This window comes from Chiloscyllium plagiosum, chromosome 8 (assembly GCF_004010195.1).
Source record: "Chiloscyllium plagiosum isolate BGI_BamShark_2017 chromosome 8, ASM401019v2, whole genome shotgun sequence".
Classification (NCBI taxonomy): Eukaryota; Metazoa; Chordata; class Chondrichthyes; order Orectolobiformes; family Hemiscylliidae; genus Chiloscyllium; species Chiloscyllium plagiosum.
This window is the reverse complement of record NC_057717.1, coordinates 87805870-87832887: the sequence shown is the minus strand read 5'-3', so window position 1 is coordinate 87832887 and position 27018 is coordinate 87805870. Positions and strand designations below refer to the sequence as shown.

General features: G+C 44.5%; 1 protein-coding gene across 2 annotated transcripts in view; it reads right to left on the bottom strand.

The window, feature by feature from the left end:
* Positions 1–785: 785 nt before the first annotated feature.
* The window catches only part of LOC122552162 (ATP-dependent RNA helicase DDX39A-like), a 37893-nt gene continuing 11660 nt past the window's right edge, over positions 786–27018 (bottom strand). For both annotated transcript variants that reach the window (XM_043694682.1, XM_043694683.1), the window contains exons 5-11: positions 22103–22286; positions 13064–13182; positions 8432–8563; positions 6125–6234; positions 5846–5990; positions 4934–5081; positions 786–1084 (exon numbers count right to left, since the gene is read on the bottom strand). In XM_043694682.1, the coding sequence (XP_043550617.1) occupies positions 1068–1084; positions 4934–5081; positions 5846–5990; positions 6125–6234; positions 8432–8563; positions 13064–13182; positions 22103–22286 (855 nt within the window). In that variant the 3' untranslated portion in view covers positions 786–1067. The remainder of the gene's footprint in view (positions 1085–4933; positions 5082–5845; positions 5991–6124; positions 6235–8431; positions 8564–13063; positions 13183–22102; positions 22287–27018) is intronic.

The following is a 27018-nucleotide window of genomic DNA, read 5'->3' as shown; positions in this document are numbered from 1 at the left end:
CCCTGAAAATGTGTATGACAGATGCAATTACACTGCAGATCTTTGATTTTAGTGGGGCAATGATGATCTCATTCAGCTTGTTTCACATCAGAAGAGTCAAATCTAAACTGCTTTAACTTGGTGCTATTACAGTAAGCACCCTGCAATACCTGGTGAAGTCAAAACTGCTTCAAAACAATCAAAATGTGCGCATGCCATGGTATCTCTATTTTAACTTCACTGCTTTACCAGGTCTCTCAAAAGGGAGAAAGCGAGGACTGCAGATGCTGGAGATCACAGCCGAGAGTGTGGTGCTGGGAAGGTACAGGCAGCAGAGAAGCAGGAGAACTGACGTTTCGGGCATAAGCCCACCAGCCCTCCCAATGAAGGACTAATGCCTGAAATGTTGATTCTCTTGCTCCTCAGAAAATCCATTAAGGTCCCATATTGTCACACAGCTGCCTGACCTGCTGTGCTTTTCCAGCACCACACACAGATCCTCTGAAAAAGCTGTTGCTTTGCACGCCTACTGGGCATTGGCAGATATTACTTGGTTGTCATTTTTAATGATGTCACCTTTTTTCCTGTATTAGGAACACACGCTGTACACTTACGATAACACAACTATGTATCAGTGTATGGCATAAACATCTACGTGATGCTCCTCTGGACAGGACACAGCTTCATGCCACACTAAAGATTCCAAAGCACTCAAGACCCCCAACAATTCCATAAATCATCTGCTGACATTGACCCATGGACGTGCACTGGTCGTCTTTTCAGGTGAAGCACACAGGACTTGTGGGTATTTGAAAACAGATTTATTAACCAACAGACCACCTTTCGGTAAAGACAGGCAGGAAAAAGCAATGTACAAACAAATTTAAACAGATTCAATGTTTTATAAAAGCTTCATTTCTTCCACACAAAAGTTGTATCAATTGAAACAATTTTTAAAAACATTTCAACAAAAGGAATTTTAAAAGTCATTTCTTCCCCTTCTGTAGGTAAAAGGCATCGCTGATGCCCATCTGTTAACTGCTGTGAATTTCTGTGGGACAGTTCTGTAACCTCACCAAGTGCTGGCTTTATCGGCTTTGTTCAACTAGAAAGGGAAACAAAAAAACAGACCTGGTTAGGATCTGTTCCATCAAACAGAGGGGGAAAATCCAAATTATTCTCCAAATCCAGCAAACTCAGTGAAGCTGTTAATGTGTTGCTACCTGTTGAGTACATTCCCTCAATAAGGTTTGCGAAACAGTAACATGTACTTCGATAACTTAAAAACAAACTCTACAGCTGGAACTCCGATTACAGCTTAATCAGACAAAACAAACGCTTCCTCCCTAACCAGCAATGTCACCACTGGGTGTAAAAGCTGAATCACTGAGCAGGGATCAGGAACTACAAGGTGAAAGCAGTTTACAGATGCACCTAGCAACAATTATGCCATTGACAAGAGCTGGAATCAGAGTTTAATAAAGGTAATGTAACCATAGTGGGAGACTGAAATCTGAAATTTTTATACGGACTCGACATAACCAACTGCTAATAGTAATCAAAGATAAGTTTGGAGAATTCTTCTGTAACAGATTTTTCCAAAAACTGCAGTGTAATTAAGGATAAGTGATTTTAAATTTGGTATTGTACAACTCAGCATTAATGAGTAACCTCAGAGTAAAAGTCATCTACTGCAATTGAATTTCACACTCAAGTTTCAGAGTTAATAAACCTGAGCCCAAAAGAAGGAAGCTAAATTTAAGTGAAGCCAATTATGTAACAATGGGGGGAGAGCTGGCTAAAGCCCATTTGGCAAATAGGCACAAAAAAGGCTGGTAGTGGGACTCATTGGAAAGATGTGCAGAACGGGAGGGGTGCAGATGCTGCTGGAAAAACCACATCCGGTCAGACAGCATCTAAGGAGCAGGAGAGTCGACGTTTTGGGCATAAGCCCTTCATTGGGAAACTGAAGAAGGCCTCAATGGAAATATGTTAAATATTCAAAAATGTAATTGAAGAAACTCAACAAGATACACACACCCATTGTTTACTAAGGATGTTAAGCGCAGCACAAAATTAGAATGGGCTTTATAATAGCGCAAGTGTCCCTATCCCTGGGTCAGGAGATCTGGGTTCAAGCTGTTGAACACTTCGATTAGAAAAGTATTTAAAATTTTAAAAGATTATTTGCAAAGCGTAGTAAGCCAAAAGATTGGAGTTTTAGAAACCAACAAAACACCAAAAGGGGAAAAATTACATAGAACAATACAATACAGAACAGGCCCTTCGGCCCACGATGTTGTGCCGAACATTTGTCCCAGCTTAAGCACCCATCCATGAACCTATCCAATTGCCGCTTAAAGGTGCCCAATGATTCTGACTCTGCCACTCCCACAGGCAGCGCATTCCATGCCCCCACCACTCTCTGGGTAAAGAACCTACCCCTGACATCCCCCCTATACCTTCCACCCTTCACCTTAAACTTATGTCCCCATGTAACACTCTGTTGTACCCGGGGAAAAAGTTTCTGACTCTATCAAGTCACCCCTCATCCTTCTCCGTTCCAACGAGAAAAGGCCTAGCACTCTCAACCTATCCTCGTACGACCTATTCTCCATTCCAGGCAACATCCTGGTAAATCTTCTCTGCACCCTCTCCAAAGCTTCCACATCTTTCCTAAAGTGAGGCGACCAGAACTGCACATAGTACTCCAACTGTGGCCTAACCAAAGTCCTGTACAGCTGCCACATCACTTCACGACTCTTGGATTCAATCCCTCTGCTAATGAACGATAATACTTCATAGGCCTTCTTACAAACTCTATCCACCTGAGTGGCAACCTTCAAAGATCTATGTACATAGACCCCAAGATCCCTCTGTTCCTCCACCTGACTAAGAACCCTACCATTAACCCTGTATTCCGCATTCTTATTTGTTCTTCCAAAATGGACAACCTCACACTTGGCAGGGTTGAACTCCATCTGCCACTCCTCAGCCCAGCTCTGCATCATATCCAATTCCCTTTGCAGCCGACAACAGCCCTCCTCACTGTCCACAACTCCACCTATCTTCGTATCATCTGCAAATTTACTGACCCACCCTTCGACTCCCTCTTCCAAGTCATTAATAAAAATTACAAACAGCAGAGGACCCAGAACTGATCCCTGCGGAACTCCACTTGTAACTGGGCTCCAGGCTGAATATTTACCATCTACCACCACTCTCTGACTTCGACCGGTTAGCCAGTTTTCTATCCAACTGGCCAAATTTCCCTCTATCCCATGCCTCCTGACTTTCCGCATTAGAATGAGTAAACTAGCCAGAAACTGATTTTACAAGTATATAAAAAGGAGAGTGAGTGAGGTAAACCTTCCTTCGACAAGAAATCATCGGGTATCTGTCCTTCACACAGGCAGACAAGAGCACATACCAAAACCAGATCCAAGTAACTGATACCAAAACACCCCAGGAAACTAAAAAGACAACTGGTAAGGAAGGGTGGATCACATGCAATCCAGGGACAGCTAGCCAACTGGATACAAAATTAGCTTGATGGGAGAAAACAGGTTGGTAGTAGAGAGTTGTTGTTCAGGCTGGAAGTCTGTGACCAGCAGTTAGCCACAAGGATCGGTTTTGTTTCCCTGGAGAGGAGGCAGCTGAGGGGTGACCTTACAAAGGGTTATAAAGTCATGAGAGGCATAGGTAAGGCAAACAGCAACAATCTTTTCCCCACGGGAAGGAGAGTTCAAAACTAAGGCAGCATGTGAAATAACAAAAGGATTAGTTATGGGAAATGTAAGGTTACAGGCATAGGATAGGGGTGTGTCTAATGGGATGCTCTTCAAAAGGGTCAGTGTGGACTTGATGGGCCAAATGGCATGTTTCCACACTGCAGGGATTCTATGACAAAGGGCATTGATTTAAGGTGGGGCGGAGTGGGGGGGATGATTTAAAAAGGGACCTGTGGCAATCTTTTCCCTACACGGAGTGATGCATATATGAGACAAACAGCCAAGGGAAGTGGTACAGGCGAATACAATTACAAACATAAAAGACATTTGGACAGGTACACAACCAGGAAAGGTTTACTGGGGTTATGGGCCAAATACCGGCAAATGAGAAACCTGATTAGCACAGATGGGTTGGGCCGAACGGCCTGATTCTGTACTGCATGTTACTAGTCAGAAAAGGAAGGGAGAGAGAAACAGGGAGCTAGAGATCAGTCATTAGTAAAATGGCACCACTGATTAAGGAAGCTTACACCAAGCACATTTACAGATTGATGATTCAGTTTGAAAAAGGTATTAATTGTGTCTGTGAATCAGATGTAAGATCAAGCCATTGTGCTGTCAGCCAGCTCAGGGACATGTGAAGAATCCAGGACCAATATTGTAACACTCAGCCCAACATAAGATCAGAGTCTGGTCACTATGTGATCACTGGTTTGGCTGTTCTTCCCTGTATTATTAGCAGCAACTGCACCTGCTAATCACTCATATTGGCTTGGAGTGCAGAGGTCAAGGTAGACATTAGAAACAGGCAGGATCTTCCCCTCTTTATTCAAGGGCACCTCCCTGAGCACTGTTCATCTTTGGGAAGAAAGCAACTCAGAACGAGATTAGATATTCACTGAAACAAATTAGCCATGATAAATTGAGAAATGGAATCAATTTCCTTTAACAAATACTTAAAAACTAACAGTTTTATTCCACCCCTAGCTTTGCCCTCTCCCGACCTCTATCAACAAAAGCCTGCTCTATTATTCCACGTCACCATTATTCTGCGTGCCCATGTTTTAAAACTGTTTCACCTTGTTACACCCCTTACAGCTCCATCACCAGTTATCCAATCAGCACCACACACACACACACACACACACACCCTGGAGGAGAGTGTTGTGTTTGAAAGGAAAAAAGTACTGCCATCATGAGAAAACTCAACGCTTGGTACGTACTGTAGGTGGAAATGTCAATTTCATCCGGCAGTTCGGCAACATTGACCTCAAACCGATCCTGAACATCGTTTAGTACTTTCGCGTCTGTTTCATCGGACACAAAGGTAATTGCCAAACCTTTTGTCCCAAACCTACCAGCACGAGCAACCTATTAGCAGAAAGGATACAGAAGGTATTATGAACCTATTCTTAAGTCTAAAGTAACTTGGCAGGTTTAAACACACATCACCAACTAAGACACAAAGGTCAAAACAGCACTCCCCCGTACACACAGGGATTTAACAGAATGGTGGAATTTCTGCTGACACTTCCCAGAATATCAAACCTGTGGACCCTAGAAGTAGCACTCCCAGATGTCCTTGCATTATTAACACTTCCCAGACAGTGCTGACAGCTCTTGTTTTTGGTTTGTAGAGCTGCTGAAAAGTGCGACTGTCCAGCGAGGAGAAACCCAGAATAAATTGGATGTCCCCTCAACGAGTCCTTCTGCACAGAACATTAACTCTCACACTCAACTCACTGGACTGAACTGTTTTTCTCTCCACAGATGCTGAAGATCTGCTGAGTCTCTCTAGCATTTTCTGTTTTATTAACATTCTTGTGCTCTCCCAAACTGAGAAACCTACAGTTCATATTCCCTTATTTCTGAAAATGTCAGGAGGTTAATGGTCAACCATTAATGGGTGCATCAGCCACACCAATACCTCCACCAGAACCCATTAGCCAATCATCACTTCCCTCTAATACAGTATAGTTAATAAGTGGGAGAAAGCTGGGGCTGAGTGCAATGGGGTAAGAGAACATACAGGGTTTAGGTCCACACTATCTGTTGTCAGCATTCAACAAGTTCGAATAGATTTGCAATCAGGAACTGGTAACCAACCCAAGAGTTTTACTGAAGAGCAATCTCACCCTGTGCAGGTATGTGTCAGAGTCCTCAGGCATGTCATAGTTGAAAACAATATTCACTCGCTCAATGTCCATACCTCGACCAAACAGATTTGTTGCAACCAAGATACGCCTCTGAAAATCTTTGAACTGCTGATAACGAGACAACCTAAGAACGAAAGGTGGAGGAAGGGGTGGAAAAAAGCTTCCTTAAAAGCACATGGATCTGACAAATATTATATGAAAACACCACCAGAATCTTGTGTTGGGATCAAGGGAGTTTTGAAAAAACGCTTGCGATACCTTTCTTCCTGTGCCATGCCTCGATGGATAGCGATAGCTGGGAAGTTCTGCTCCACTAGTAGTTGTGCAAGTGCCACACAGCGCTGTACTGACTTCACAAAGATCACCACCTGTAATACAGAAGGCACACCACCATGAAAGGCACATGTCAGCCTTGGGAGACTGCCGGGGGGTTACTTGTTGATCAGACAGCTCCAAGCCCAAACCCCTACTTCCCGAGGTAGCACGGTGGCTCAGTGCACTGCTGCAGGGACCTGGGTTCGATTCCAGCCTCAGGCGACTGTCTGTGCGGGTTTCCTCGGTGCTCCAATTTCCTCCCACAATCCAAAGATGCGCAGGTTAGGTGATTGACCAGGGTAAATTGTCCATATTATGCAGGCGAGGTGGATTAACTAGGGAAACAAGGACTGCTTCCACACTGTGGTGACATCTAAGAATAAATCTTCATGTTCTCCATTACTATCAATGTCAGACTCACATTGTAAAGTTTCCTGATTTTTCACCCCTTGAATGTTATCTTCAAACATGGAAACTAGATTTTGGAATGGTTCCCAAGTGCCAGTTACCACATCCCTAACTAGAGATTGCACACAGCTTTGGTCTCCATACCTAAGAAAGGATCTTTAGAAAGGGTGCAACAGGGCAGCACAGTGTCTCAGCAGTTAGCACAGCTGCCACACACCAGGTTCGATGCCAGACTCAGGGGGCTGTGTATGGAATTTGCACATTCTCCCCATGTCTGCGTGGGTTTCCTACAGATGCTCTGGTTTCCTCCCACAGTCCAAAGATGTGCAGGTTTGGTGCATTAGCCATAGGAAATGCAGCATTACAGGGATTAGGTGGGTTTGGGTAGGCTACTGTTTGGAGGGTCAGTGTGCACTCAATGGGTTAAATGACCTGCTTCCATACTATCGGGGGCTATGAAATAAAAAAGCAATATACTGCAGATGCTGGAAATCTGAAATAAGTACAAAATGCTGGAGAAACTCAATGGGTCTGTGGGCACAGAAACATTAATGCTTTGAATCTGGAACTTTTCAACTGAAGAGTCAAACCGGACTCAGCATGAACTCTGGCAGCATCTGTGGTAAGAGAAACAGAGTTCATGCTGACTCCAATGTGACTCTTCAGCTGAAGAGTTATTCCACACTTAAAACGTTAATGATGTTTCTTTTTCCAGATCCACTGAGTTTCTCCAGCACTTTGTTTTCATCCCAGCCTCTATATGGTTGATGTGGCGGTATGTGGGTCATCAGGACTAAAATATACTGAGGGACTTCCCATTCTGCTCCAAACACAACAAGGTCTGGTCACGTTGCCTTGCACCAACACCCACGTCGGTGGGCCAGGGAGCAGGCAGCTGACTTGGACATTATCCATGAAAGGCAAATGTCATTGCTGAGTCTGTTAAAGCAGCAACAGGATTTGGGAAAGTACTGACCATACAGTAACCTTGTGGCAAAGTTCTGCGTATGTGGAGTCAGGGGCCAATGGCTGTTGGATGGCAAATTAGCTAAAAGCAGACTAATGGGAGTTGTTCAAATAAGGAGGGGAGAGCAAAGGGAGGCAGAAGGATCAGCGCTGGGAGCACTGACATTCAATGTGTATTAACAATTTGGGCTTGGATTAACTATCCCAACAGAAAAGCTTTCAAATATCACCAAGACTGGTCAGTCAAGGGACAAAGAATCTTAACAAATATGGTGTAGGAATGACCATATATTTACAGAACAAACATCACCTACACTTTAAAAGTTAAAAATGCAAGGATGCGAGAGATCTAGATGAGCAAAACATTTGGAGCATCTTGTATTTTGGAAGTTACTTAAACTATGATTGAACATTCTTAAATGAATGGTATCATTTGAAAGGTTCAAAGTTTTGCCAGCTGGATTGTGGAAATGGTTTCCTCTGGTGGGAGAACAGGGAGGTCTGAGCTTGTCCACCTAGGGACAATGCTGGCAAACAGTTTCTCACGTGGTATTGGAAGTGGGGAATACCACCCCCAAAGATAAGTATTGTGGCAGAGGTTCACCGACAGCTGTGTGTCAGGTTAGGGATCAATGGTTATGATGCAGTCTAGCCTGGCCCTAAGACAATTATGGCATGTCTGTTGACCTCACACAACTCTGCCCCCTAGCAGCCACCTCAAGTTCAGAGTTCGTACCTACTGGCCTTGGCTATTTGAAAACAGAATAATAATGGACTGCAAACCTGACTGATCGGAAGGTCGTAAAGGTTAAACATTACCTGTAACTCTGCACAAAGCTCAAACCTCCACCAGATTCTCATTCAATAATGGCTCACCTGATTAAACTCCAGGACGTCAAGTAAATCAAACAGCTTGCGATTCTTCTCATTGTCCTTTAGTTTAACATAATATTGCTGCAATCCATGGAGTGTCAGCTTAGTCTCATCATCAACAAACACCTCCATGGGCTAAACGAGAGAGAAAAACCAGAAAGGGGTGACATTTCAGCAATCACCTGCAGTGCTTTTTGGGACCATTTACCATTATGGATCCTGCTGGAGACCTGTCAGCCCACCTGGGAACTAATCTACCACCCACGGTACTTAACTGCTTCTGCACCGATTCTGGGCTCAGCCTCAACTGCTCTTCGGTGAGGTCATTACTATTCATATCAACAACGTCCAGGTATTAGGCACAAGCGTGCATTTCTGTCTCTCTATCCAGCAACTCCCCCCTGCCGTTTACCCTTAGGTAACGAGTGAAGTGCATGCTGTTTAGATTATTCTGACTGCTTCACATTAAAAGCTCTCCCTTCTGTAACTGACCAGAACTAACTAGATACTGCACTCAAGATGCTGGTTGGCTAAAGTACTGCAGAAGTTTCAGAAGCCTTCTATAAGTACTACAGATGCTTATGCAAACAACTCTTCAACCAATACTACCCTCAACAAACATCTGCAAACATTTCATTCCAGGAGGCGTAAATGGGCAGCAATAACTTTCTGGATAACACAAGCCCTTTTGGTAGGACAATTTCAGACATCAACTCAGCAGATTCAGAAATTTCTATCTACCTTCATCAAGCAACTAGATCTTTTCAACTGACGTTCTACAAACAAGTTAAATCAGCGTGAAACTGTCCTCACTAGCTTGGCAACACTGCAAACTACCTCCAGACGTGGGATCGAAACAAACCACTTGGACAACAGACAGTGCAAAGCCGGGAGATCCAGGGTAGCAAAATTGTGAAATAATTTCATGCCATCACCAGTTTGGGCAACTGACTCAAAAGCTCAGTGTGCTGGCTGCATGTCTGATTTCTCTGCAAATCTCCCTTGGTTGTTTGACTAACCAGGTGCTGTAAATTGGGGATGCACTTTGTTGGATTCGACACTTGACCTGAAATTAACTGGCTGCGCTCTCAAGTACTTATTCACAGCTAATCCTGCAATGTGCTTTACACATACACAGACAATTACACCAGCACTTGGGGCTTCCAATAACCATGCAATCAGCAGACCATTGGAAATTAGAGCCACGTGCCTCTAAAGGGACTGAAAAGTTTAACTAGAGACTTAAAAAGGTTATAAGGGAAGAAGTTTTTTTTTAAAAAGAGCCAGCATTGTTATATGCCTTTCCCCTACAATAGTCCTCAACTGAAAGCAACTCAAATCCTGAACCTGCCAATGATTCTATGACTCTATAGCATTCCAAAGTGCCTTCAGTACAACAGGCTTTAAGTAGATCCAACAGTGCATGACCATGAACTTTAACCTCAATGACCACCCCTTTACCAGATTGAGAAGCCACAGTATGGTGAGCACTTGGATAGGCAGCAGTTATGGAGCTGAATCCTTGCACAGTGGGCATCACTGAAATCCAGGCCCAGCTAAACCACTCAAACCCAGGCTCTCCAGGGCTAAAGGTCTGCTGGTTTTGGATGGTTCGGGTAACCCCCCCCCCCAATGCTTGGCAAAAGTAAACTGCCATGGATGGACATCCCAACCACCGCGCCGTTTCCCACCCCCAGCTTTTAAAGTTAGGTTAATTGAATTCTATCACAACGCAAGTACAGTATTGTTTGGTACTTGTGGGAGCAGCTGAAGCAATATTTTCTGCACAAAGCACAACCATAACTTAACAACTGCCTTCAACCAACACTACGGAATATAGTCCGTTTAAGTCAAATACAAAACACTATTAGCTCAAGAGCAAAGTTCTCAATGGTCTGCTGTAACACTAAAGCAACAGGTTTGCAAAGCAGCTTCACGTGATTCAGTTTATGATCAGCTGCTGCACTGTCAAGAATCAAACAAGAATTCAACACTGCTACAAGATTCAGGAGCGAGATTTCTCCGTGACCCACAATCATCCAACAGCCCTACAGTAATATTCAGGTTCACACAAAGACAGCTACCTGAGAGAGACAGAAGAGCAAATGTACCAAGGAACTGGGCCCAGAAGTACCAGCACACTCATCTTCGACCAGAATGGGCACCATAGTAATTGGTTGCAAAGTTTAAAATGACAACACTCAAGAACAACAGTGATAAAGATTATAACAAGTTGCAGAGGGAGCAGATAGATTGATAAAATTATCGAAACCACAGCAGATGAAATGTATTCAAAGGTGAGGTGATAGATTTGTGGTGAGAACAACAATTCCAAATGGGAAAGAGCAACAGAAATGCATACAGAAATCTGAAATAGTCCAGGGCTTTGTTAAAATCAGGGATATTATGGTAAGTTATAGCCAGGCCACAGTTGCAGTACTACTTGTAGTGCTGGGCAACAGAATGACAACTTATTTTGTTAAACTCATTGTTGGCGTGTGAGCATTACTGTCAACAATACCAAAAACTCTGAAGTGGTATAGAGATTTACTGAAACTATACCAGAGATGAGGGCCTCATTCTAGTAAAATCTCAGGGAGCTGGGGCTGCTCTTCCTTAAACCACAGAACAGTAGATTAAATCTGCAATAAAAATGGAACAGTTTTTAAAGATTAAATAAGGAGAAACGTATCTGAATTGTGCAAGGACAAATTTACAGGGATTGGCAAAAGAGCCAGAGGTGTCATGAGGAGAATAGCAAGTTCTGATGATCTGGAAGGCTAACGCAAGCAGACTTTGAGAAGGAATGACACAGTAAGGATATGGGACTAACTACCACAAACTGGGACAGGCTCACTGGGCTGACAGCTCTTCTTCTGTGCTGTATCATTTTATTACTGGATATGGTGCATGGAGGGGTCTAGACTAAATACAGCATATTCCACCACAGCCACAAGTCAGCCAAGGAAAGCAGATTCTTTCCTAGGTACTGTAAATGGTTACGTCCCTGGACCGGTTATCCAAAGATGTGCTTGAATAGAGTGACCTTTCAAACACACTAACAGCTTTAGAATGAGTCAATTCCAAATCCTGCACACCTCCCTCCGCCCCGCCCCCAACCCGCCGAAACAAATATCCATCAGCAAGATTAACAATGAAGCTGACAGACTGCTGCTGTTAGAAACTCTACAGACAAACTAAGGTTGTGCATACATCAAGTCTGGCCTATACGCGACTCTGATTTCACACCAACATCATTGACTCTTAATTGCTCTAGAGTTTAATTTGGCTGCAACCATAGGGAATCACAAATGGGCAATAAATGCTGTCCTACCACGGATAACTAATTAAAACAAGAATATGATGCTACCAATGTACCTGGAATCCTGGTTCACTGATCCACAAGTACCAAACAAACTGAGATTGAGCTCACGTAAAACCATCTGCACAAAGTTCAAGCTCCCATACCGTAAGTACCACGCACATTCACAAAAACCCACAACTACAATGCATTGCCATGAGCAGCCTGCCAAACAGCCATTTCTGGCTCTCAGCAGCATTGAGCTGCTCTGTGGTTTCAGAATGCTTGGAGGGAGTCTGCCAATAGCCGACAGTCACCTTGTTTAGTCTGCTGTATACAAACCATTCCTCATTAAGAAATGGAACTTTGTCAAGCTGGATTGAAGATGGAGTCCTCTCGCAGCCATCCTTGACCGTTGCAGGTCTCAAGGTCAGCAGCACAAAGTGTGAACCAGTCCATTGGATAGATAACATGATTAACCACAAGTGCTTACTGCTTGCGTTGACCACCGCTTGCACCCTAGCGATATGGGGATATCTTCTTCCATTCGACGACAGCAGGGATCACCTCTGAAGGGACTAACACTACATCTCTCCTCAGAGGATCGTTTAAAATCAGGAATTTGACAAATTCTTTAATTGCTTCACCCTGAACACGCTGGTCTTCTGGAGATCGCAGATAATCGGACACTGTGCTAAGGCGCTAAACTACATCATTCTTCACGATCAGGAACGCAATCTTCTGGACAATGTAGCTAGGAGCTGACTAAGTACAGCGGGAGGGATGTGCTGTGCTATAATGCTCAATTCTCAGCTAGACCGCATGTTAGGGAACGCAACAGAGGTAGCAGAATGCAGATCTTTATCAGAAGTGGGCTAACGTGACGGCCTTTCCTGCCTAAACCCGAAACCGTTGATCTTCCGGAAAACGCAACTAACTGCTTTAGAAAGTTGTGGGAGGTCTGGCTTTACTGTAGCTCTCTGGGTTGGTTCTGAATCTAACTGCGCTCATTATTAACACTGACCCGAATAGGATCGAGTCTACTGCAAGCTCATGTTTCTGATCTGATCTATCGTGAGTATCTCTGGAGCTGGGATTGGGTAAAAGTTGTCACTACCTATGGTTCTGTGGTCTAAACTGCACTAACCACAACTAGCTGGTGAAAACTGCATCTTGCAAAGGTTACAACTGTGTGGTGATGAGCTTCAAGAGGAGCAGTGTGCCGTTCCATTCCATTCCAGACTGGGGTATGCTTCACTCTTAGGAATGCAAGCACCCTTGATGGTGGCTCATCAAAAACTGGTGGGGTAGTGGTAAGAAAGATGAATAATTACATCCTGCATGAACTTGCGACAGACGGGACGGATCTCCTTGCTTAAGGTGGCGCTGAACATCATAACCTGCTTTTCATGAGGAGTCAAGCGGAAAATATCCTGGACATCCCTGCGCATATCTGTAAGGAAATCAGAACAAAGCTGTCAATACCAGCTGCTGGCTGCGCCAGTATGCTAGACACCAAAGCAATATCAGTGCTTTTTCAGCTAGTCCCGATATTAATACCAGAGTTTATTCCACATAAACTTGCAAGTTAATGTCAAATGGAGTTGAATAAGGCTGCATGAAATACTCCAGGGTTGATGGATGTTTCAGTGTTTCTGCTGGTCGCAGTGCCTTCACTTGAGTGGTCACCTGCAGTGTGGGCCTGTTTGAGATCAGGAACAGAACTAAATAGCTATTGTCATTCTGCTAGCTTTCTTTGTGGTCATTCAATTTAATCAAGGTCAGTCTGAATTTTAACTCTATTCACTTGCATTAAACCCATATTCCTTCAAACCCTTGTCATCAAACTTAAGACAGGGGGTGCTGGGAGCAGAAGTGGGGGAAGATGTGGAAATGAAGCTCCTTTAGATTTCAATTATGATCTGTGTGCAAAATGCTGACACACTGAAGATCAGAGGAACCTTAGCGAGCATATCCAGAGACCCCGGATGGCTTCAGACCACTTATTTACTTACCTTTTTCAGCCAAGCTACATACAGAGTCACAGATGTACAGCACGGAAACAGAGCCTCCGGTCCAACCCATCCATACGGACCAGATATCCCAACCCAATCTAGTCCCACCAGCCAGCACCCGGCCCATATCCCTCCAAACCCTTCCTATTCATATACCCATCCAGATGCCTCTTAAATGTTGCAATTGTACCAGCCTCCACCACTTCCTCTGGCAGCTCATTCCATACACATACCACCCTGTGTGTGAAAAAGTTGCCCCATAGGTCTCTTTTATATCTTTCCCCTCTCACCCTAAACCTATGCCGTCTAGTTCTGGACTCCCCCACCCCAGGGGGGAGTCTATTTATTCTATCCATGATGTTATAAACCTCTAAGGCCATCCCTCAGCCTCCAATACTGCAGGGACGAGTTGGACCGAAGGGTCTGTTTCCGTGCTGTACATCTCTATGACAGGTTGGACGACCTGGCCTTCTTTTCACTGGAGTTTGGAAGTGCAAGCTTAAAATATAAAAGGAGGGCACACAGCACAAACATGAGCGCTGGGTTTCAGAAGTTGAGCAGCGGCTGCAGACACAGCGGCACAATCACGAGGTGGAAAAATCTGTGGATAGCACATTGAGAATGGTCATACCACAGCTGAAGGCACTGAAGGAAAGCAAGGGGGGAATCACCAGGCAGTCAATAAGGAGCAGGCAGTCCCCTGTGCTCCTGCTTACACAGCAGCTTTCTGTTCTGGAAGCTGCTGCTCCCTTCTGAAGGGAGTGCAAGTCAGAGCTAGGTTTCAGGTAGGACAGGAGGAAAAAGAAACCAGAAACGTGTTTCTGCAGCTGCAGACTGAAGTCCTGGATGGTGTGGCCCCTCTCGTGCTGGGGTCAGGAATGTCACCGAGCAGCTGCAGGACATCCCAAACAGGGAGAGTTGAGAGACAGAGGGTTTGGTACAAATTGGCACCATTGATACAGGCAGAATGAGGGATGAGTATCTTGCATCAAGAATTCAGGGAGCTAGGTAGCACAGTAAGCAAGACCTCAAAGATAATCTCAGCATTACCTCTGGTCTCACGTGCTAGTGAGCACAGACATTAGAGGATATGGAAGAATGCTTGGCTCAAGAATTGGCATGGGAGGGAGGGTTTGAGATTTCATTGGGACTATTTCCAGGAAAGGTGGGAGCTCTCTAAGTCGGATGGTCTGCACCTGAACATCATTGTTAGTCCTGATACGAGGTGCTAAGCTGGTTCAGCAGGGGCAGGGAATACTGTATGAAGTCGATATGTCAGTAGCAGGGGACACTGCATTAGATCAATAGCAACACAGCACAACTTGGAAAAGCAACAAAGGCAGAACGAGTTCAGCCATGTGATGTCTTAAGGGAGTACAGCAAAACTGCATGGCCTCTATTTTAATGCCAGGAGTATAAGAGGCTTCATAGATGAGTTAAGGGTATGGAATGACATGAAATTGCGATGCTCTTGCCAGGGGAGGGACAAGACAGACAACTTAACATTCCAGGGCATAGGACCTTCATGAAGGAGAGGTGGTGTTGCATTATTAGTTAGGGAGCCAGTCAGTGCACTTAAAGAGGCATGATACCTTTGAAGGTTCAGCAAATGAGGCTTCATGGATGGAACTTAGGAATAAGGGGGCAGTCACACTGTAAGGAGTGTATTTATAGACACCTAGTCAGCAGATATGTAGTCAATTCACTAAGGCATGCAAAAATAACAAGTGTATCTCTATTAAGGGATTTCAACTACTCCAGCATCAGTACCATAGTATAAAGGGTTGAAAGAGGAACATATTTCGTGGAAATGTATGTAGGGGAGCTTTTTATGCCAATGTGCAGATGGCCCTACAAGTGTTTGAGGTTTTGGGGGTGGGGGGGTGGTGAGTGAGCGTTTTAAGTTATGAAAAGAGAAAGATGATCTGTAAAGGGTTTGAGACTGGGGTAAGGCAGATTTTATTAGAATAAGGCAGGATCAGGGCTAAAATAGACTGGTAGCCTCCACTGGAGGGTAAGCCTGTGGGTAAGTTGAGAGTAGAGCAGTGGGAGGTGCTCCAAAAGGTACATGGAGTGAGGTGGGGGTGCAGACCCAACAGGTACCATTTAGGGTGAAATGTAGGAGCAATGAACTCTGAGAACCATGGATGGCCAGGAGTATTCAGGGCTGGACTGAAAGGAAATATAACGGGAGAAAGGCTTCAGAGAAATATGGAAAGGGCAGGGGATGATCTCAAGAAAGCAATTCAGAAAGCAGAAGGTGTGTGAAAAAAAATGCAAGCGGGCAAGATTAGGAAGAAACCAAGATACACTCCAAATATATCAAGGGAAAGAGAATAACCAGGGAAAGAGCAGGGCCTATTCAGACTGAGGAGCAATACGTGCATGAAGCCAGAAGACACTGATACAGTGTTAAATGAGTATTTCACACCTGCCTTTATTTGGGAGAAGAAAACTGCAAGTATCAAGTCAAGGAGGACTGTGAAGTCCTTGGGCAGACTGATACAAGCAGCAAAGGTGGTCTTCAAGGGTTTGGCAGATTGAAAAGTGGACAATTTGCCAAATCTGGTTGAGTTGTACCGCAGGCAGTGGGAGATGGGCCAGTAAATTACAGGGGCCCTGACCCAAACGTTTAAAATGCCTCTGACCACATTGAAGTGCCAGAGGACTGGAGGACAGCTAATGCGGTTCCACTTTAAAAGGGCTCCAGTAATCAGTCAGGGCACTATAGACCGATGAGTCTGATGTTTAATAGTTGGGATATTATTGCAGAAAATAATGAAAACAATTCAAATCCATTTAGAGAGGTAGGGTTTGATCAGGAAGAGTCAGTGTGGTTCTGTCGGGGGCTGGGGGAAGGGGGCACGTTTAACAAATCTGGTCATATTTTTCAGGGAGGTGACCAACTGCACAGATGAGGTTAGGGTAGTTAAAGTTTGTAAGGATTTCAGCAAGGCCCTTAACAAGGTCCCACATGGGAAAGTGATAAGGTTAAAACTCATGGGATCGCGGGTTACTTGTCAAGTTGATTCCAAAGTTGGCTTTGTGATAAGAGGGAGAGAGCAGAGAAGGCTTTCTGTGTGACTGAAGTGGGTGGATTGTTCACAATGTGATTTGCATGAGAATGTGCAGGATGCCGATGAATTTGCAGATGATACAGAGATTGCCTGGGTGGTTGAATTTGAGGTGTTTGGTTAGAGGATGATATACTGTGTGGGGTTTGCACGTTCTCCCCGTGCCTGCATGGGTTTCCTCTGGGTGCTCTGGTTTCCTCCCACAGCCCAAAGATGTGCAGGTTGCATTAGTCAGGGGTAAATGTAGAGTAATGGGGTAGGGGAATGGGTTTGGAAGGGATACACTTCAGAGGGTCAGTGTGGACTTGTTGAGCCAAATGGCCTGTTTGCAAAATGCAAGGAATCTATGATAGACTAATTGGTCAGATGGCCAGACAGAATTTACAATGCAGAAAGAGACCATTTGGCCCATCAAGTGTGCACCCAAACTCTCTCCCCCAGCCTAACCCCATAACCCTGCATCAACCATGACTTAATTCACTGAGCCGACACAATCCTGGTCAATACGGGCTATCCTCAGCATGGCCAATCCATCTAACCTGAACACCTTTGGAAGGTGGCAGGAAACTAGAGCAACTGGCAGAAACCCACACAGGGGAATAGCAAGACAGACAGTCACCCAAGACTAGAATTGAACCTGGGTCCTTGGCACGGTGAGGCTGTAGTGCTAACCACTGTGCCAGCAAGCCTCCCATTTACATGACATAATAACCCCAATTTTACAAATGCTCCCTTACTCCAACATTTGCAACTTGGCCTGCCTCATGTGCTAGCCCCCAGTACCAGTAGAAATGTACTGTTCCAGAAAGTTTGCACATTGTAGGAATTTTGCCCCCCCTCATCTCACACTCTACCTCTTACCCAGTACATGTTAATTGAAATTAACAACGATCATAACCCTATCTGTCCAGTAGGTTCCTATAATCTGTCTACAGACAATCTTCTCTACCTCCCTCTCACTACTTAGAGGCCAGCTTCCTTCAAAACTCTGTGCTGTTATGTTCTTTATCGTGAACCTGTTATCAAGCTTGATTTTTTCATCCATTACTGAAAGATTATGGGTCCAGTAGAGATTGTTGGAGGCACCAGGAACACACTGCATTATCCTTACTGATTCCTATCCCCAAACTAAATCTCTATTTATAATCAATAATCACCACTACCATCCGGAAAATCATCCATCGATTCTTTCTGCTTATTCATCAGTTCTCAATCCGTGCTAATTAATGCATTACCCCCACCCCCCATCATGTACAACCACCTCATGCGACATCAGTTCATTTTCTGAAAATCTAAATATGCTACTCTTTTCCCTACATTGCTAGTTTCCTTCTCAAAAAAAAATCAAATGGTTTTGTCAAACTAATTACTTTTTCATCACCCCACATTGATTTGTCTCATTAGTAATTAATGCATTACCCCCACCCCCCATCATGTACAACCACCTCATGCGACATCAGTTCATTTTCTGAAAATCTAAATATGCTACTCTTTTCCCTACATTGCTAGTTTCCTCCTCAAAAAAAAATCAAATGGTTTTGTCAAACTAATTCCTTTTTCATCACCCCACATTGATTTGTCTCATTAGATTTGTTACTATGGCGGCAGTAACAAGCTACAGCAATTTTCAGACTATCATCTCCAAGCTAACTGGCATCCAACTCCGTTTGCTCAAATAGCAATGCCGCTTGTGTTAGCTTCCAAACCACAGGCACACTTTTGGAATCCCAGGAATTCTGGAAGCTCAAAGCCAATGCATTCAATATCTTGGGAGTCAGGTCCAAGAGGTGGCAGCTATTAATCTCATGAAGAATTTTTCCATGCTCCCACTACTTCAATATTATGTGCTTTTACTCCCTCAATCTTATTAAAGATTTGTCACCCCACAATCCTCTACATATTCACTGTGAAGACTGATACATACTGGCTAACTTCTCAGACTTTCCTCTTTTTCTATATACTTAAAAAACAGAAAATTTTTCCTGTTTCTTGTCAGTTTACTTTAATTTGATTTTAGACAATAGACAATAGGTGCAACAGGAGTAGGCCATTCTGCCCTTTGAGCCTGCACCACCATTCAATAGGATCATGGCTGATCATCCTCAATCAGTATCCTGTTCCTGCCTTGTCCCCGTAACCCTTGATTTTCTCCCACTTCAACAATATTTTGGCCACCTCGTTAAAATCCCTTGCAGTCAGTTCATCTCATACGATGGTTGCATTTCTATGCAACCCGTTATGGAAAAATTGCGCTTTAGAAACAAGCGGTTAAAAAGTGTTGGCACTGTAATAATGTTACAACCAACACACATTTTAAACATTCATGCTGTAGAAACAACATCCCCGATTTGTCAATAACATTACAGTGAACCTGCATTGACAAAACGTGCATTATAACAAAACGAGCGAGATTGGTTTTCGAATACCAAGCTTCACTTAGACTAACATTACCCTAAACTGCCAGAATTAAATTTGTATGCCTGCACTAGTTCATTCTTGAAGGAAATGTACATTAATTGAGAATGTTTTTACAGCATGTTTACAATAGCTCACCTACCAAACTCTCAATCTAATTTCCCAATCCATCTCAATCACTGCCATAATGAATAGATTTACTAACTAGTGGATAGGATCTATTTATATTTAGAAAAGAATGAGCTTATCAGTGATAGGCAACATGGTTTTGTGCGGGGGAGACCGTCCGTATCAACTTAATAGAGCTCTTCGAGGAAGTGACCAAGTTGTTAGATGAAGGAAGGGCTGATGTCAAATACACGGACATTTGATAAGGTTTTTCCGATTTTATTTTGTCCATTCTTTAATCTTTCTTTCACCATTTGCCTGGTTTACATCCTTTCGTTAATCGAGCTTGTGTAATTGAGTGAGAATGGACCGATCTTTTGTCCATAACATACTGGCTGAGCACCATTGGCTACAACATCTGGAGTCCCAGCTCTCAAGTACAGTGCAGCTAGGTCCAATTAGTAGAGTAGTTGGTTTGCAAACTGTCTGTGATCATGGATCTCGCTTCAGATGGTTGTATATTCAACCACACGGGAAGAGGAGGGAATGAAAGGGATTAGTCTGTGAAGAGGAACAAGGAACCTTCCCTGATATCCAGCATCTCTGTCGGCCAAGGTAATGAGGCCAACTACAGCTGGAGGAACTGCAATTCATTCACCCAATCCAGGAACTAAAGTAGAACTCATGATTACGGTGATATAATGCATTTACATTTCAATGCAAGAGGTAAGGCTGATGAACTTAGGGCGTGGATAGGCATGTGGGACTTGGATAGTATAGCCATTACAGAAACATGGCTGAGGGAGAGACAGGACTGGCAGCTTAATGTGCTTTAGCCATGACAGAAGTGGTGGAAGGAGTAGCAGCATTTTTGATTAAGTATCACAGCAGTAATCAGAGATGAAATAACCGAGGGATCATCCAGGGAGGGCGAGTGGGTGGAGCTTGGAAATAAGGAGGGGAATAGTGACAGTATGGGGCTTAGAGGGGGTGGAATTGGTGAAGTCTGTTCAGGAAAGTTTCCTCAAGCAGTACATAGAGGGTCCTACTTGGGAAGGGGCAAAACCCGGCCTACTCTTGGGAAATAGGGTAGGACAGGTGACTGAGGTGACAGTGAGAGACTACTTTAGGACCAGTGACCATAGTTCTATTCATTTTAAAATAGAAATGGAGGGGGACAAAACTGGTCCACAGGTTCAAGTCCTAAACTGCAGCAAGGCAAATGTTAGTGGAATTAGACAAGAGTTTGGAGGGGTTTGTTTGGAATAGTTGGTTTGGAGGAAAAAGGGACCTCTGGAGGTCTTTAAAGGTGGGAGGTCTTTAAAAGTGAGGTAGGTGCAGTCAAGGTCGATATGCTCCTGAGAGGGTGAAGGGCAAGTTTGGCAAGAATAGGGAACCCTGGATGACGAGTGATATTGAGGCTTTGACCAGAAAAAAGGTGGTATGGTTCATGTACAGACAGCTGGGATCAAAGGAATCCCTGGAGGTATATTGGGATACAGGAGTTTACTGAAGAAAGAAATCAGGAGGGTGAAAAAGGGGCAGGATATAGCCTTGGCTGAGAAGATTAGGGTGAATCCAAAGTATAGAGAAAAAAAAAATAACTGGAGAGAGAATAGGACCCCTCAAAGTCCAAAGTGGTCATGTATGTGTGGAACCGCAGGAGATGGGTGAGCTTCTTAATGAATATTTCTCCTGTGTTTAGCATGGAGAAAGACATGAACACTTGGGAAAGTTAATCGTGATATCTTGTGGACAGTCCATATCACAGTAGAGGTGGTGTTGGACGTATCAGAATGTAAGAAGGTGGATAAATTACCTGGTCCTGACCAGATATTTCCAAGAACACGGAAAGAGACCAGAGAAGAAATTGTGGGGGTCCTGACTGATAGTTCTGCATCATCAGTAGCCACGGGTGAGGTCCAAGAAGACTGGAGGTGTTGTGTCCTTATTCAAGGGAACCTGGGAACTATAGACCAATAAGCCTAATATCGTGGTGGGTAAGTCACTTAAGTAAATTCTGAGGAATAAGATATACATGCATTTGGAAAGACAGGGTTTGATTAGGAGTAGTCAGCATGGCTTTGTGGTGGGAGATCATGCCTCAAATTTGTTCGAGTTCTTTGATGAAGTGACCAGGAAGGTTGACGAGGGCAGGGTGGTGGATGTAGTCTCTACGGATTTCAGTCAGGCTTTTGATAAGGTTCCACATGGTAGGCTGCTTTAGATAGACGTGTATAAGATCATGAGGGGCCTAGGTAGGGTGAATGCACTCAGTCTTTTTCCCAGGGTTGGGAGCGAGGACTAGAGGGCATCAGTTTAAGGTGAGAGGGGAAAGAATAAAAGGGAACCTGAGGGGCAATGTTTTTACCCAGAGGGCGGTACGCATATGGAATGAGCTGCCAGCGGAAGAGGTTGAGGCGGGTACATTAACAACATTTAAAAGGCATTTGGACACATACATGGATAGGAAAGGATGAGAAGTGTATGGGCCAAGTGCAGGAAAATGGGGTTAGCATGACGGACGTTTTGGTTGGCATGGACCAGTATGGGCTGAAGGGCCTGTCTCCGTGTAGGACTCCATTACAAACTGCAATGCTCTGTTCTGTCCTTAAGTGATTTGCAACCATTGACGTTAAAATAGCCAAACCTGGCCCCCAGCTAGAATCTGAGGACAGACCCAGAAGTCAGTCTGAAACACTTATTAAAAGGAATATGCTATCACTTAATAAAAAATCTAGTCGAGAAACAGTCCACTAACCAAGCTGCTCCAGCATCTTGTCACACTCATCTAAGACAAAGTGTTTGACGTATTTTAGATTGAGTGACTTGTTACGTGTAAGGGCCTGGATCCGCCCCGGAGTTCCCACAACAATATGAGGGCAATTCTTCTTCAGGATGTCTTCGTCCTTTTTGATTGACAAGCCCCCAAAGAATACAGCTGCCTGTTTAAAACAAAAACAAAACAACGGGGGTGCATTTAGAAGGCTACCTGTGCAAGTACACACCTTGGGGATGGAACAGGGAGAGGTGAACCTGCTTCTCAGGGTGAATTGCAGAGTTACAAACTTGTTGTAAACATGACTTAACATCTCTTTCTTTACCTTGAAGATAATTTAAGCCAAGGAGTAACAGCAACTGCATCAACATATCGTAATCAAGTAGATGACAAGGAATAAACTTAACCAGAGGATACCAGTTTTGAATAAATATTCAGCATGTATCAATAAGGGTTATTTGGGGAATTTGTACAAAGCCACACCAAAAATACAGGGCTGATCAAAGGCTAAATATACCTTTCTTGGAGTCAGCCTAAGACTGGAAATATTGAGCTTACATCTGTCGGAATGAGGATTCTGCCAGTGACAGTTACAATCTAGTAGCAGAGATATTGGTCCAGATAAAATGCATCCTAGGTAGCTGAGGGAAGGAAGAGTGGGAATAGCAGATGCACCTATCACAATCTTTAACCATGCTTTGATGTGGGAGTTGAGTCAGAGTACTGGAAGGTAGCAAATATTACACCCATTTTGCAAAAAAAGGAAGAGTAAGTCTGCCATCTATAGGCCAGTCTGCCTAATTTCAACGGGTGGCGAATTTTTGTACAGACTATAATCTGCAGGAGGGAAGAGAGGACACTCTCCAAGAGTTTCGAAAAAAGAATTCCAAATAAAGCCAGGACCTCAGTCCAACTGACCAGCTACTAATCTGAGGATTGCTGCAATCAACTGCACAACATCAGTGACAAAACTCAAGAAAAAACAGCTAAGAATCCCACAACCCAATCTTATCCCCCACAACCACCTGAAGGAGCAGTGTTCCGAACGCTAGTGCTTCCAAATAAACCTGTTGGACTATAACCTGGGGTTGTATCATTTTTAACTTTGTCCACCCCAGTCCAACACCTGTATCGCCAAATCCAGAAAAAAACGGAGGAAAGTAACTTCCTATTCACATCTCTTTGGTTTGGACTTTGATCGTTGATATCTGAGCTCTCCCTACATATTTGCCCCACAATTACACGTTATTGGGGGCAATAGCCCATCAAAGTGATCTTCCTTTTATTTCTCAGTTCCAACCATATAACTTCACTGGACTATCCCTCAGAAATACCTTAAATACAACCATAATTTTGTCCCTAATCAAAAATGCCATTTCCCTCCTCTCTCTCTCCTCCCTTTCTATTCTTCCTGTACCATCTATACCACAGAACAGCGAGCTGCCCCTCCCTCAGCCATGTTTCTGGAATAACTAATATCCCAGTGCTAGATTCCCATCATGCTAAGTTTATCTGCCTCACCAGTCAGGTCTTGGGTCTATAGGTTCCTAAGTGCTGTCTCCCTCCCCCTTTGAATAAGGCCATTATATTTGCATTTTTTCCAATCCATTGGAATCTTTCCTGCATCCAGGGAATTTTGAAATATTAGAACCCATGGATCCAATATTTCTGCAGTCATTTCATTAAAGACTCTAGGATGTAGATCATCAGGCCCTGCCTGCCTTCAATCCTAATAGTTTTCTCAGTACATGTTCCATAGAGGTGATGATCAGTGACAGACAGGCCGTACAGTCCACCAGGTTTATGACAAGCAACACACACCAAACTATACTATTCCTATTTTCCTGTACTCTGCCCATAGGCTACGATTTCCTGGCATTTTAAATGCTCATCCAGACGCTACCTAAAAGTTGCAGCAGCACATGCCTCCATCACCCTTTCACTGGATATCTCTACCATCCCAGACGAAAAATTATTTGCCTCACACTCTCTCTAAAGCACTTACCTCACACCATAAATTACGTGTCCTCTGGTTTTAGACATGTCTGCCATCAGGATATGCTTGTCACAATCTATCCTCTTGATGCCTCTCAAGTTTGCAGACCTCAAATCAGAGCACTCCTCAGCCTCCTCTGGTCCGAGTGAAACTGGCATAACTGAGAATTCCCATCCAAGGCAACATCCTGGCAAATCTCCTCTGCACCCTCTCCAGTGCAGTCACATCCTTCTAATGGAAGCAAGCGGTGGACAGCACGTGTCCTTGGCAGATTTTTGCTGGGGGGGGGACTTGAAGTGTTTGGCCACAGGGCGGTGGTTGGGTTTTACAGTGCGGGTGTCCCGGGGATGTTCTCTCTAACATTCCGCAAGTTGGTGACCCATCGAGGTGGTGAGGTAAATCTCTGTCGGATGTAGAAGGATCCTTTGGGGCCTCAGATGGGGGTGCGGGTGGGAGGTGGTGGTGGTGTGTGGGCGCAAATTTTACATCTCTTGTGGTGGCAAGGGAAGGTGCCGGGTGTGGAAGCTGGGTTGGTGGGGGCACATGGATTTAACAAGGGAGTCGCAGAGGGAATGGTCTCTGTAAGAGGTGGGGAGGGAGATATCTCTCTGGTGGCGGGGTCTGACTGTCGGTGGCAGAAGATGATGTGTTGAAGCTGGAGGTTGGAGCAGTGGAAGGTGAGACCGAAGGCGGTGGGAGTGGGTCTGTCCTTGTTGCAGTTGGAGGAGTGGGGTGCAAGCTTAGATGCACAGGAAGTGGAGGAGATGCACAGGAGGGCATTGTTCACCACACTGGAGGGAAATTGCAGTCCATGAAGTAGGAGGCCATCTGGGATGTTCTGGGGTGGAACAGGATTTTGTGGGAGGTGGAGGAATTGGGAGTAATGGATCGCGTTTTTTTTTTAAATAGGAGCGGGGGGGGGTTGCCCAGATAGCTGTGGGAGTCAGTGGGCTTGAAGTAGATGTCCATGTTGGGTCGGTCGCCAGAAATGGAGACGGAGAGGTCCAGGAAGGGGAGGTAGGTGTCCGAGATGGTCCAGGTGAACTTGAGGTCAGGTTGGAAGGTGCTCATGAAGTTAATGAACTATTCAACTTCCTTGTGGGAGCACGAGGAAAAGGTGGGGAATACTGCCGGTGTAACAGCCGAAGATGGACTGCTCCATGTACCCAAAGAGGCAGGCACAGCTGGGGCCCATGGCAACCTCTTTGATTTGAAGGAAGTGGGAGATTCGAAGGACAAATGGTTGATTGAGGGGACCAGTTCAGCCAATCGAATGTGTGTGTTGGTGAAAGGGTACAGGTGGGGACGAGAGAGGATAAAATGGAATGCTTGGAGGCTGTCGTCATGGTGGATGGACATGTACAGGGACTGGATGGCCATGGTGAAGTTAAGGCATAGGGAGCCGGGGAAACAAAAGTCATTGAAGGTAGTGGAGGGCGTGGGTGGTATCCCGAATGTATATGGGAAGTTCCTGGACCAAGGGGCACAGGACTGTGTCAAGGTAAGTAGAGATAAGTTCACACTGACCAGGGTGAAATTCCACCTGCCATTGCTCTGCCCAATTTATGAGCTGCTCAAAGTCAGGCGGTAACCTGAGCCCATCCTCCTCACTATCAACACCAATTTGAGTATTTGCAAACTTATCATTCCTTCCGTATGTACACCAAAATCATAAATCCCCCTAACACACAGCAAGTGTCCCAATATCACATTGTTGGTCAATAATAAAAACATCCCTCCATCATCACCCTTGGCCTCTGATCTGCAGCCCAATTTAGGATACATTTTACAAACTTGCTTCAGATCCTGCAGGCTTATATCTTTTTGGACCAGCCTTCCAAGTGGGACCTTGCCAAAGGCCTTACTGAAGTGCATTTAATCCATGTCAATTGCACTACCCTCAATATATTTAATCACCTTTTTCAATAATTGAAATTAGTCAGACAGGATCATCCGCCAACAAATGTATGCTGGCTAGTTCTGATTAATGCTCGCTTCTCCGAGTGTTGATTAATTCTGTCCTTCACCATTTTCTCCAGTAATCTCCCCGAGCACTGATGTGACACTAACTGGTCTGTCGTCATCTAGACCACCCCTGCTATCCTTCTTGAAGAAAGGAGCCGCAACAGTGACCCTCCAGTCATGTGGCACTTTCACCAGCAAGATATGAAATTCTCTGTCAGGGCCCCAATCTCCTCCCTTACCTCCCATAACAGCCTGGGATACATTTCATCAGGCCCTGAAAATTCATGCACCTTTACGCCTGCCAACACTAACCTCACCTCCTCCTCATTAAGTGTCTACATTCCAACTAAAATCTCCAGCTACAATATTTTATTCACAAAGACAACAAAGAAACATTCTTTGATGGTCATGCACACTATGCCCCTTGGTCTTGAAATAAGACCTTCTCTATCTCTAGTAATGCTTTTGCTCTTAGTATAATCAAAATGCCTTGGATTTTCCTTCAACCTCTCTGCCTAAATGTTTTGTGCTGCCTCTTGTGCCCTAATTTCTTTTTTGAGCACCATCTATACACACACCGCACTCCTGAATGGCCTCAGTCTTTAATGCCCTGTACTTAACGCAAGGATGAACATAGAACGTAGAAGAATACAGCGCAGTACAGGCCCTTCGTCCCTCGATATTGCGCCGATCAAAGCCCACCTAACCTACACGAGCCCACTATCGTCCATATGCCTATCCAATGCCCGCTTAAATGCCCATAATGAGGGGGAGTCCACCACTGCTACTGGCAGGGCATTCCATGAACTCACGACTCGCTGAGTAAAGAATCTACCCCTAACATCTGTCCTATAGCTACCCCCCCTTAATTTAAAGCTATGCCCCCTCGTAATAGCTAACTCCATACGTGGAAAAATGTTCTCATGGTCAACCCTAT